Source organism: Podarcis liolepis (genome assembly GCF_965112155.1).
Source record: "Podarcis liolepis genome assembly, chromosome: 4".
NCBI classification, from domain to species: domain Eukaryota; kingdom Metazoa; phylum Chordata; class Lepidosauria; order Squamata; family Lacertidae; genus Podarcis; species Podarcis liolepis.
The window spans coordinates 77,865,926-77,878,405 of record NC_139558.1 but is presented as its reverse complement, the minus strand read 5'-3'; the positions used below and the strand labels follow the sequence as shown (position 1 = coordinate 77,878,405).

The 12,480-nt window shown below is 44.0% G+C and overlaps 1 protein-coding gene across 3 annotated transcripts in view; it reads left to right on the top strand.

Moving 5' to 3' along the window:
• The first annotated feature begins 3,129 nt into the window (after window positions 1–3,129).
• Window positions 3,130–12,480, top strand: part of B4GALT4 (beta-1,4-galactosyltransferase 4) — a 36,410-nt gene continuing 27,059 nt past the window's right edge. Inside the window, exons 1-4 of one of the 3 annotated variants that reach the window (XM_083498976.1) lie at window positions 3,131–3,428; window positions 7,965–8,142; window positions 8,240–8,359; window positions 10,745–11,214. In XM_083498976.1, the coding sequence (XP_083355102.1) occupies window positions 10,944–11,214 (271 nt within the window). In that variant the 5' untranslated portion in view covers window positions 3,131–3,428; window positions 7,965–8,142; window positions 8,240–8,359; window positions 10,745–10,943. Of the gene's footprint in view, window positions 3,429–7,964; window positions 8,143–8,239; window positions 8,389–10,744; window positions 11,215–12,480 lie in introns of all 3 variants that reach the window. The other 2 variants (XM_083498977.1, XM_083498975.1) reach the window with 2 other exon arrangements.

The following is a 12,480-nucleotide window of genomic DNA, read 5'->3' as shown; positions in this document are numbered from 1 at the left end:
ACAGACTCTGCTAACCCAGAAATATTACCTCGGGTTAAGAACTTTGCTTCAGGATGAGAACAGAAATCGTGCTCTGGCGGTGCGGCAGCAGCAGGAGGCCCCATTAGCTAAAGTGGTGCTTCAGGTTAAGAACAGTTTCAGGTTAAGAACAGACCTCCAGAACGAATTAAGTACTTAACCCGAGGTACCACTGTATAGGCAAATTGGCACATAGAATGAATTAATAACCTGTGACATTAAAAAAAGAGATTAAAATTAATTTTAAGGCACTTGGGGACTGAGTGGACCATCCTTGCTGTTATAGTACTAAAGTTTAATAACTGTAGTTGCATAAGTAGCAATAAAAAAGGGGCTGGAGTTTGTACTCCCACCCCCCTCCCACCATGCACAATTTCATGACTTATTTTAAAATAATGTTTTGGACTACAATCCACAGGGAAATATTATTCTTAACAATCATGTTATAGCACTTTCTAATCTATGAAGTGGTTATTTACATGCTGTTTAATGGTGCATTTATCTTTAGCAGTTTCTCATAATGTATGTTTGACATGGATATATGTCAGAGATGCATGCAGAACATTTGACTAACGATTTAGTTATATCCGAGCCAATTACTATCTCGTTTAGTTTAACTGCCTGAGTAGTCCTCAGGGCTTTATATACATTGGTATTCAGGATCAATTACAATATCTCTGGCAGGTTTACCACAAATTAGTTTCATGCTGCAAACAGAAGCAAATCCACAGATTAGTTTTTAAATTAGGACAACATCTGAAGGGCTACAGGTTCCTTACTCTTGGTTTATGTGAAATGCCTGGTGGGATCTCTAGATTTATGTGACACTGTGAAATGTAGCAGAAACGTGAGTCATATAAATCAATTGGCCGAGGTGTAGCTGTGTAGAGTCTTGCAGAGTCGACACCTCCCCAAAATACACCTGGTTCACCCCACACATTCATCTTTTCAGAGCTATATTTGGGGGAGGGGGTCATTTTGTTGCTGCTATAAATAATTGGCAATCAGAAATTCTTGTCAATCTACTAATCATCCAGAGGATATTCTGCTTGCCCTGTTTTAGAGTTTTCAGGTAAGATTCGTATAAATCAGTTAGTTAGCACCACCTAGTGTTTGATTGTGTTTTTAAATATATACGTATGTATCATGCATCTTCTCCTGGCAACCTAGCAATTTGAAAGCACGTCAAAGTGCAAGTAGATAAATAGGTACCGCTCCGGCGGGAAGGTAAACGGCGTTTCTGTGAGCTGCTCTGGTTCGCTAGAAGTGGCTTAGTCATGCTGGCCACATGACCCAGAAGCTGTACGCCGGCTCCCTCGGCCAATAAAGCGAGATGAGCGCCGCAACCCCAGAGTCGGTCACGACTGGACCTAATGGTCAGAGGTCCCTTTACTTTATCATGCATGTTGCTTTGGGTAAGATTAGATCTAAGCTGGTGATTATGAGTCTTGGATCTGAATCTTTACATCACCTGCCTCTAGAGTCCCCTGCTACATCCCTAGGACTCTGATCCTTATCCTTTAGCACCACCCTTATTTTATGTATGCCACTACATCAAAAACACTACAAGTGCATTGTGTATGTTTTAAAAGGCTGTTGCTTGGTAAAAATAAATAAATAAAATAAATAAATAAATAAATAAATAAATAATAAGAAAGATGTGACTTACACCATAACTGTAAAGTAGGGTATAGGAATAAGTTTTCCAAGTGCCAAAAGTTAAAAGAAAATCTCTAAACTAAAATCTCTTCTACCATGCACATTCCTTGTTGTTGTGGGCATATATGTGCATATGAGGCTTAAATCAATTTGCCCTGAAAGGTCGGCAGTGCAGTTAATTAAAACTTGCTTTCACACTTCTACTGTAGGTATTGTATTAACAAATGTCATATGTTGGATAAATAGAATAAGCGAGACAACTGGTGCATCTTGGAAAGCTGTTTTTATGGTACCTGTCTTTAGAAATGTTTTAAATAAATAATTACATAAAGTCAATACAGCCTTAGTAAGAAAATTGTGCCAAATTACCGGTACCTAGTGAACCCATCAGTGCATAGGACAACTGGCTGCAACATTTATTTATTTAATTTAAATGTATATGCTGCTTTTCCATGCAAATATGATCAAAGCAGCTCTCGACACAACAAAGATGCAAGTCGATACATAATGACTATAACCATCAAATACTGAAGAACTTCAAAGCATAGCATGGTGATCCAAATAACTCAGTTTGAGTATACAGTATGAACATCATATTTTAAGGTTGTTGTAAAATAAGCTATAAAGGATTGAAACATCATAACCATTCCAACCCAATCACATACCAACAATAATAAAACCATTGCGGCCTGTGTTTTGTTAGCCCCAAAATGGAAAACGGGCGAGGTCCCAACCAAAGAATAACAGGAACTCAAGTTGACAGAATATGCTTGCAGACATAACATATAGAATAAGAGAACAAGAAGAACATACATTCAGAGAAGATTGGAAAACGTTTATTGAATATATGGGAAATAACTGTGTGCAACTGAAAACGCTGGGAGTGTTAAGATAAATTCAACAATGTCAATAAGTTTTGATGGATGTAATAATGGAATACTGAATGGTATAGTTTCTGTAAAATATGCAGTGAATTATGATAGGTAAAATAAACCACGGAAAGAGGAGGGAAGTGACTGATATTGTAAGGATGTTTAAATGAGTACTTTAAATTGTAAAACAAAATTTAATTATATATCATAAAAGCAGCTGCCACTGCAAGTTACTGAATACAGGGGAAACATGTCACCACTATTATTTTAATATGGCTTCATTTGGTGTTATGTCATAGGCTGAAGAAGTCCTATGTCAATCGAGGACATCTGTTGGAGGAGAATTGACAAGGTCACGGTTGTCTGTGGTTGGGAATGTTTGGATGGTCTATAGCCCTAAGCTTATGGGGTGCAATTTCAACATAGAGACAGAAGAGGAGCCCTTGAAAGGAGACGCCAAGCGCGCTAACCAGGACGCACCGCCACTTGCGCGCGCGCGAGAGAGACGCCGGGCCTCGTTTCCAGGCAACTGTAGCGGGGGTGGGAGGGTGGGGTGGGCAAAGCTCCGTGACGCTCTATCTGCCGGGAGGAATCTCTCTATGGTAATCGGAGGCGGCCGTTCCGTCCGTGTCTCTGTGGTTGGCGGGGGATTTGGGTTGATACCCGAAGCCCTGTGTAACCGCCGGACCAGAGGCGCCCGGGCGGGCGGCGCGTGAAGGAGCTCCGTGGCACCTCGGCCCGCTTCCCGCGTACCAGCTTCCTGCGTAGGAGCAGCGGCCTCTTCAGGGAGCGGGGAAGGGATGCTCTGGGGCTGCCCGAGCCCGCGAGCGCTTTCTCGGGCGTAAAACCCCCGCTGTGGTCGGCGGGCCTCCTCCGAAGGTAAATGGACAGCCGGAGCCCCCTGAGCGCGGCGGGACTTGCCTGTGAGGAGACCGGCTGCGGCGTGGCGGGGCAGCGGGTTTAGGGGCGCACCGCTCCGTCGAAGTGTCCGGGGTTTTGGGGGTGGGGGTAGCGAGTAAGACCAGGCATCTTGGGGGGTAAGTAGCGCAGCCTGGCGCTTTTCAAGCCGGAGGTGCGTAAAATGCGCGTCTCACAACACAAGTAGCGCTGCTCCATGGGGGCAGGGGAGGAAGGGGATCTTGGCGTTTGGGAGGGTCCTCACAGGAGATCCTGCTATACCTGGGTGGTATATAAAACGCCCAGTGGAAACGAAAGAGTGTTTAATGCATTTTCTCTCTGTGTGTTTTAAAACAGAACTCTATACAGTGGTACCTCGGGTTACATACGCTTCAGGTTCCATACGCTTCAGGTTACAGACTCCGCTAACCCAGAAATAGTGCTTCAGGTTAAGAACTTTGCTTCAGGATGAGAACAGAAACCGTGCAGCAGCCGCGCGGCAGCAGCAGGAGGCCCCATTAGCTAAAGTGGTGCTTCAGGTTAAGAACAGTTTCAGGTTAAGAACAGATCTCTGGAACGAATTAGGTACGTAACCCAAGGTACCACTGTAGAGCACATGTTTTTTTTCTACTTCCTCTCAGTTCTCATAAAGCTCTGGTTGGGATAGTGCATGGACTTGGGTGGCTGCCAGGGGGAAATTCAAGGAATGCGCCTGGAATGCTGTGAATCTGTACACAAGGCTTTGGTTGATGGCTGACTCGAAAAGGGAGGCTTGTCTGGGAGGCGGCTGCCCGGAGTCCCATACAGCTGTTTGTCTCTGTTAGGTCTCTCCTTTAAGGAGGCCACAGAGGTGTGTGAGCCGGATGACAACCATTTGAGGTAGGTTACGCTAGAGTGAGAGTGGATGATTTACCCCGGGCTACTCAGTGAGCTTTATATAAATGGGGATTTGAACCTGATCCTCTGGTCCTGCAATAGGGTACCTTTTTCAACTCAAAGGATGTGTTTCCTTGTGGGCAACCTGAGGATTGCGTGCCCCTGGTGCGTGGGGCAGGGACCAAAATAGGTGGGGCAGGTATGCACCCTTGCCTTTGTACAGTTTGCTACAAGCTAGGCATGCAAAACTCAAGAGGTTTCTTACATGCACAACTCAGCATCCTCTGTTTGGACAAGCAAGAAGCATGATACTTTAAGGACCCATTCTAGCCAAGCAAAAACACTCAAGGAAGAGCAGGGTCAGTGAGTGTTATGGCCTTGGGAGACTTCCAAGGGCCATATGGAAAAGACTGGAGAGCTGCATTCGGCCCCTAGACCTAAGTTTTCTCAGCACTGCACCCAGCTGGCTGAATGATCCTTTTACTCCAGAAGTCGCTCATCTGCACTGTTACGTGCTATTAAGAACTATGTGTTAAAACAGTTTACATTGGATGATTAATCTCATTTTTTGTTGACATTTGCAGAAATACATTTGATACTTGAGCTTAACTTCTATAAAGCGTAGTTACTTTTATTAGTAAATACAATTCCAACATTTGATACTTTACAGATTACATTCTAGAATAGGGACAACGCCCATAATCCCCAATCATTGATTTACTTACACTTAGCAACTATGGCCTTTTCTCCCTCCTTTCCCCCTTCCCTCTTTCCTCTATTACGGTAGTTGCTTTCATTTTCACTTCAAAAGATCACCATTACATTGCCGATGTGATTCTCCTTAGGTAAGTTTGCAGTCCTGTTGGACTGTCAGTGAAAAGCACCAGTCAGTGAAAAGCATCATGGGGAGACAGGGAGAGTTATTCCTATCTCTCACTTCCTCCTGCAAGTTCCTTTTAGGGGCCAAATCATACTTCGTTTTAATCATGCTTTTTGAAAAGTGCACCAGATGTTGCTGTTTCTTTATTTTGAAGAATAAAAAGAAGCCTTGGGTTCAGGGGCAATATGAATTGAGCTCACAACAGAGTCTGTCACACTGGTTTTCCACAAAAAAAGCCTTCTCATCCCCCCTCCTGCTGCTGTTTGCTCTGAAAGATGCTGAGCCAGTTTGACACAACTGAAGTGTGCTTTGCTTTGACAGAAGGATTGTGCAGTTTGAGTTGTGCTCCTCTACCTGAGGAGCCTGGAGCAAAGTCCTGGCCATTTTCTTTAGTAACCCCAGTCTTTGAAGTTGGCAGCAGGGCCAAAGTGGGCAGTGGCTACAAGGTGAAGTTGCAAGCGGTGAAAATGAAAGGAAGAGAGGGCTCTTTAGGGTTGTTGCTACTAACCTTGCCTTATAGCCCCACCGCATGCATCATTATGTGGCAGCACCAGGGAATGCACCAGGATTAGGATTGCAGCTGTTGTACATCAAATGAGTGCTGACAGTGACTCAACAGACAGGAGACGGAAGTTCAGAGCCTGCTATTTAATTTGCTGCCTCTCCCATCCCAGCATGGGTCTTTTTATTGCTCCCTTTTATTGCTGAAACTTAATGAGTGTTTGTGCACAGGAGTTGCTGCACCTCTTTTAATTGAACCAACTTCTAATTAATTTTCTGGATGCAATCATCACCTGAGGAAATAATTTGTCTCGATATGTGTGGCTGACTTTTTCTTTGGTTTTGCTAATAGAAACTGCCTTGCTCTCTGGCATCTGCAAGGTCCACTGCTTTTTCTCACCAGGGCAGCAGTTCCAAAAGATAGTGCAAGATTCCCAGAATGAATTGGATCCTTTGCTTTCCAACTCCCAGGAGCAGGATATTTATATACTCAGAAAGTTGCTTTATCACATTTGAAGTTAATATTAGTAATTGCTCTAAGTGTTGGAGCCAAGCCAGAAAAATTTAATGATGCCCGAAGCCGCACATAAATGAATAGAATATGCTTGGATTACAACTAACCACCCTCATTGATTTCAATGGAGCAAGAACAAATTACTGTACTTTTCCTAAATGAAGGTCACTGTTTAAGCACCTACAGCACCACCAGCTGGAAGCTGTAGGAGGACAAAGGGAGATTACATTGTCCACTTGACACCTATCATCCAGAGTCTGTTGTCTTATCCGGCATATGGAATTTCAGTAATTATGCCTAGTGTGCAGAAGGCAGCAGAAAAAGTGTTTCTTTTCCTTTATAGACTGGCAAACAGATCATAAAACTAGAGTTTATTACTACTTGTCAGAGGACATCTGAAATTCTAGATTTCCTAAGCACGAAGGGGGAGGAAGCGTTTCCTAGGATATATCATTAATTTAGATTGAAACAAGAATGACTGTTAATTGTTAAATGGCTATAAAGTGATTTTTGGGGGGTGAATGAACCAAATTAAACAAGACAGATGCTAGTAATGCAGCTGCATTGTGGTGCTCAGATCACATATAAACTCACGTGTTAACCTGGTTAAAGCCTGGTTGAAATTCTGCTCCTATGCATTCATTTGAATCCTCAGGTTTCATTTCCAGACCAGATTATACAAACTGTTTGTTACAAACAAGTTGGACTTCCTGGGTAACTTGCTTCTTACATAACTGTTGAATTTGGGAGCACTTTGGCTGCTAAAACTCCTTAGCAGGGTTTGTAACATGTAAGTGAAGAAGCAAAGTGCAGGGTAAGGAGGGTGGGAATCTGCTATTCCTATGCTGTGGGGTGGCATTGATTGAGCTCAGAGTAGACCTGTTGAAATTAATGGACCTAACTTAGTCATGTTGATTAATTTCATTGTGTCTACTAAGTAAAATTTAGTTGATTCCCACTCTGGTCTTTATATGTTGCTTCCCTTTTCATGTTTATAGACCAGAAACGTAGGAAGCTGACCTTATTCTGAGTCAGACCACTGGTTCATTGAGTTCTGTATTGTCCACAACCTGACTAGCCGCTGCTCTCCATGGTTTAAGGCAGGGAACCTTCTTACCCCTTCTTGAAGACACCGGAGATTGTACTTTGGGCTGTTTGCATTCAAAGTACATGTCTGATTACTGTTATAAAAAAACCCAGCTCTTCTCCAAACTGGTTTTATTTATTATTAACCCAGGAGCTATTCTGTGTGGGTGGCATATATGGTACATTTAACTCACAAAGAAATTGGTGGTATATCTTGAAGCTGGGACAGCTCACTTGGTAGAGCATGAGACTCCTACCCTCAGGGTTGTGGGTTCAAGCCTCAATTGGGCAAAATGACCTCAGGGTCATGAACATTGGACAAAAGATTCCTGCATTGCAGGGGGTTGGGCTAGATGACCCTCGTGACCCCTTCCAGCTCTACAGTTCTGTGATCTATGACTTCCTACAAAGGCAGAGAAACCTGCAGGACAGAAATAAATCTGGCCTTGTATGTTTTGGCAACCGATTTTGTGAGGCCACTTTTGCACAGGCATCTGTGAGTGTTTCCCTGCTCCAGCTCTCCAGAATTTTCCTGATGTGGCTTCTTTTCACATCTTGCTAGAAAGAAAAGAGAAGTGGTGGGAGGAATTAAATGTCTCAGAAGGGGTGAGGGAGTGGCTTTCTAACAGGGGAAGGCTGAAACTGTTGACTTTTCTTTCAGTGGCTCCTGCAGTTTTGAGCAGACTCCTGAATCCCTGAGAGGCAACAGAGGTTCCTTTATGGTGTGGGGTTTCAGGTCTGAAAAGTGCCCTGCCACTTGGCACTGGAGCCCTCGTAGCTGCGATAAGGACAAAACAGCTTCACCGGAGCAGGAAGAGGAGCAGCGGTGGCAGGATCAAGTAAGTCTAAGGGGCTCGCTTTCTCTTGGCTCAAACAGCAGGAAGGAAACGGGAGCGAGTGGATGGGTTGTATCTTTGACTCGAGTCTCTGTTGCAGGCTGAATGGACCAGGCTAAATGGGAGCTTGATCACGTTTACTCCAGTGGAAGGATTTTCAGCGTAGAGAGCAAGAAGGACAGCTGAAGCCATATTAGAAATGATGAAAGTCGGGAAAGGGGTGAATTTAAAAGCATTCATTGAACTCAGGTCTTAGTTCTTTCACTTTCAGGTTATCTCTTGTCGGTATTTTCAGCTGACCTTGCCTTCAGGGGTTTTTTTTAGGTAGAAATGTATCTGCCTGCATGTGTAAGGAATGCAAATGAACTTAGTCTGTGCTTTCCAGCCTTTTCTGATGTTCTCCTAAAATTTCCTTTGGGAGCATAGGAAGCTGCTTTATACTAAGTCAGACTCTTAGTCCATCTAGCTCCCTATTGAACTGACTGGCAGCTTCTCTCCAGTCTTACCTGGAGATGCTGGGGATTAAACCTAAGGCCTTCTACATGCAAAGTTAATGCTCTGTTATATTTATTACATCATCTTTTCCCCTTACAGGGACTTAAGGTGGCTTACAGATTAAAATAAGAACAGCTGAAAGTGGGGTGGGGTGGGGGTGGAATAATTAAAAAACCACATACAGATAATTGCAATAAAAACAGCATGGCCCAGTCAGTCCAGTCATACCTCATGCTGCATCCGCTTCAGGTTACGTGTTTTCGTGTTATGTCCCACGGCAACCCGGAAGTACCAGAACGGGTTACTTCCGGGTTTTGCCGCATGCACAGAAGCGCTAAATCGCGCCGTGCGCAGATGTGGCACTTCATGCTTGTGTCAGTTCTGTGTTACGGACTGGCCTCTGGAACGGATCCCGTCCGTAACACGAGGTTCCACTATGTCTTATTCCGTGCTTGCACCACATGTCTTTCTGTATGGGATATCCTAACACAGAAGCGGGGAACCCAAGGCTTGGGTGCTTCTTTGTCTGGCCCTTGGGACTTTCCCCAGGCTGCACCCTCACCGGCCCTGCCCTGCCCTGCTCTCTCCTTGAGTGCCTGGGTGGACGTGTGTGTACGCATGTAGAAAGCTCTGAATTGTTCTTTTGCTGGAATTTAGCCTTCTGTACAAATCTGAGAGTCACATCTGTTGCCTCATACCCCCTTTTGCCACCCAGCTCTGGCATATGGCATCCAGAAGGTTGCCTGCAAGAGTATGCAGCCCCTGGACTGAAAAACTGTTCCCCTCTCCCGCTTTATACATTTATTTATGCAGTGTCTTTGTGTCTGTGGTTTTCAAATGCTTAAAATGGGCCATTAGTTACTGGGGAGAAAAACACAGGTCATTTCCATTCAATGGTATATATCCACACCAAGTCAATACAGAACCTTGCAGTCTCCTATTTGCAGCCATTTCTCAATACACAAAGACACCATTGCTGTATATAATTGTGAATAAATAAATGAGCATTACTGCCAAAGCTGCAGTCCATAGTTAATACTGGAAAACAACAAAACACCGTCAGATAATATATCCTATACTTGCATTGTAGCTACACCATGTCCTGAGGTCTCACGATCACAGTGCCTTTTTGCCATATTGCTTATTTTGAATGTGTATTAACATTATTATTTATTATCTGCCCTTCACCCTAAGGTATCATGGTGGGTTACAACAATTTAAAAATACATTAAAAATGGTTAAACAAAAACATACAATTACAAGAAAAAAATTACAAAACATAGTGAACCCTGAAACTACACATCTCATGAGTTGGTGGTATGGAAAAATGCTCTTTTTGTCATCTTTCCTTGTATATTCCACTTGCTTAGTTAGTTGCAGGTTTGTTGCAAAGCATTATTTGCTTAGAGGGCAGATGCGAATTATAGTTTGCTGGTTTTAGAGCTTGCCACAAACTTGTAACTTTAACAAGTGGAAATAAGATACTGCATGTGAGAAACTGTCCATGCAATGGCTTAATTCTTGTGCTTTTTTATTTTTCTATCCCTGTTGCATATTTAATCACTTTCTACAACTTTTTTAAAATTTCTGCTTAGTTGATTTTGCAGTTTTTAACCCCAATGTATTTATCCCCTTATTTTTCCTGCATCAGTTGTTTGGCACATAGCATTGCAAAGATGCATTCCTCAAAATCACGCACCTTGCCTATCTACCAGACATCAGATCATATATTCAGAGTACATGCTTCAGCCTCCCTACTTCCTTTTTGCATAGCTGTTTGCTGAGCTGAGACTGAAATGCCATGCTTGAACTTGCAGATTGAACAGTGTGTGTGTGTGTGTTTAGCATTTAATGAGCTTATTTTTTACCCATCTGCATTGCATTTCTCCTACTGTTGTGTTAATAATGTACTTGCAGGGGGAGGAACCGTTGGTGACTTGCCCTATTCTTATGCTACCTTGTCATCTTAGGATGATATGGCTGATGAGGAGAAGCGGGGGGGGGGGGATTTTTAAGGCTGCTTTCAAATGTATATGAAAATAGGAGTGCTTCTGTTTAAAGGTTGGAGGGGTGATGGCATAGAATGACCTTTTCGTCTCTCTCTGAACAGGTCGACTCTTGTAATGCCTGCCTTCCGCTTATCGTTCAGCTAGAAAGACATGAGTTCAAAAGTCAGAGGAGACTTGTCAGAATGCGGCGTCACAGAACTCCTTGTTTCGTCTTGACTTTCCTGCTCTCCTCAAAGTGCACTGTGACAAGGAGACGTCAAGGACAGTGTTGAGGGAGCAGCGTATAAACCAGGCAAGGCCATGGGCTTGAGCTATGCCAGCCTTCACGTCTCCTACAAGCTCAAGCTGCTCATTCTATTCACCTTGTGTGTCTTATTGGTGGGCTGGGCCACTTCCACTTACTTAGTGGATGCCGTGCACGAAACTCCAAGAGCAAAAAGCATCATGGGGAGTTTCCGAAAACCAACCACTATCACAGAGGAGCAAACGGAAAATCCAGACAAGAGCACCATGCCTACTGTGAAACTGCCCATAATGAGGCCCCCATGTCCCTCTCTGTCTCCATATCTGCGTAAGTTGATCCATGTTTTCCAATCTCAGTCTTAAAGCAAGACTTCATGGATTTTGGGGCTTTAGCTAAGAAGTCAAAGAGGGGAGGATTCCCTTCCCCCCCCAAAAAAAAACCCTTAAGGCATGGGGGGGGGGGGAGACTTCAGGCTTGTGTGCCTAATCAGGCCTGCCAGGCCTGCCCATTGGACCTGCAAGGCTGCATTTGACCAAGCCATATCCATCTGCCATACCCCAATGTTATATAAGGTGTTGGGAGTGAGGCAGGTAAAGTTGCAGCTGTGCCAAAAAGGAGATTGCGTCTGCAGAGCCCTGCGTATAGTGCTCTGTGTGGTTCTTGCAAGCCACCAATGATCAGGTGATTGGTGGAGCTAGCAGGGAGCTGTCCATTAGGCTTTGAAGCCCCAACTATCAACAGATTATCAGGGCTTCAAAGAGCTGCGCAGGGCTCTCTGCAAACACCAATGATCAGCTGATTGCCAGGGCTTGCAGGCCTCATGGGATGAAAACAGGTCAACTGGTTTCATTGTGATGTCAGGTGACTGACAGGTGGGCAGTCCCTCCCACCTTTCACATTTGGCCCACAGTAGGTGGTGGAGATAGGGATCCAGCCTGCTGTCCAGATCCAGTTCCTATCCCTGTCTTAAGGAGAATTTGTCATTTGCACATAGATGAGAAAACACTTGTAGCTTGTAAAAATCAGCATTCTGTTTTCCTCTTGGCGTTACATTTCTCCGTCTGACATATCTTCTAGTACTATTCAAAAACATGATTCATATGTCACAGTTCTGTGGCTGAATCCTATGCCAACAAATATTAGAATTCCATGGAGATCCTTTGAGAAATTTCCATTTCTGTGCTGAAACTTGTGAGATGGCAGCCAACAGTGCTAATGTGAGCATCTCCTCCATAATCCAGGCACCCCACATAATTCCACTATTCAGATATTGCTGGACCAAGTGGAAAAGCTATTCCTGTACCACACCAATAATGTATGAGTCTGACCTTAATAACAGGGATGGTGAACTTGTGGTCGTCTTACCTTCCACTGCTTTACAATTTTTGCAGAGTTCCCTTTATGGTTTGCAGTTACTAGTTCCCAGTTTTGGGGTTATGTTTCTAGCCTGCTCTTAGGATTATGGTACAGAGTCAAAGGTAGGAGCCCCCGGGAACCTCTGGATGGAAGGCCTAATTGACAGCTGACCACATTGAGGAAGAATATTGCTTGCCCGCCCCCAATCATCCTCCCCTTTCCCCTTAGGTAACTTAA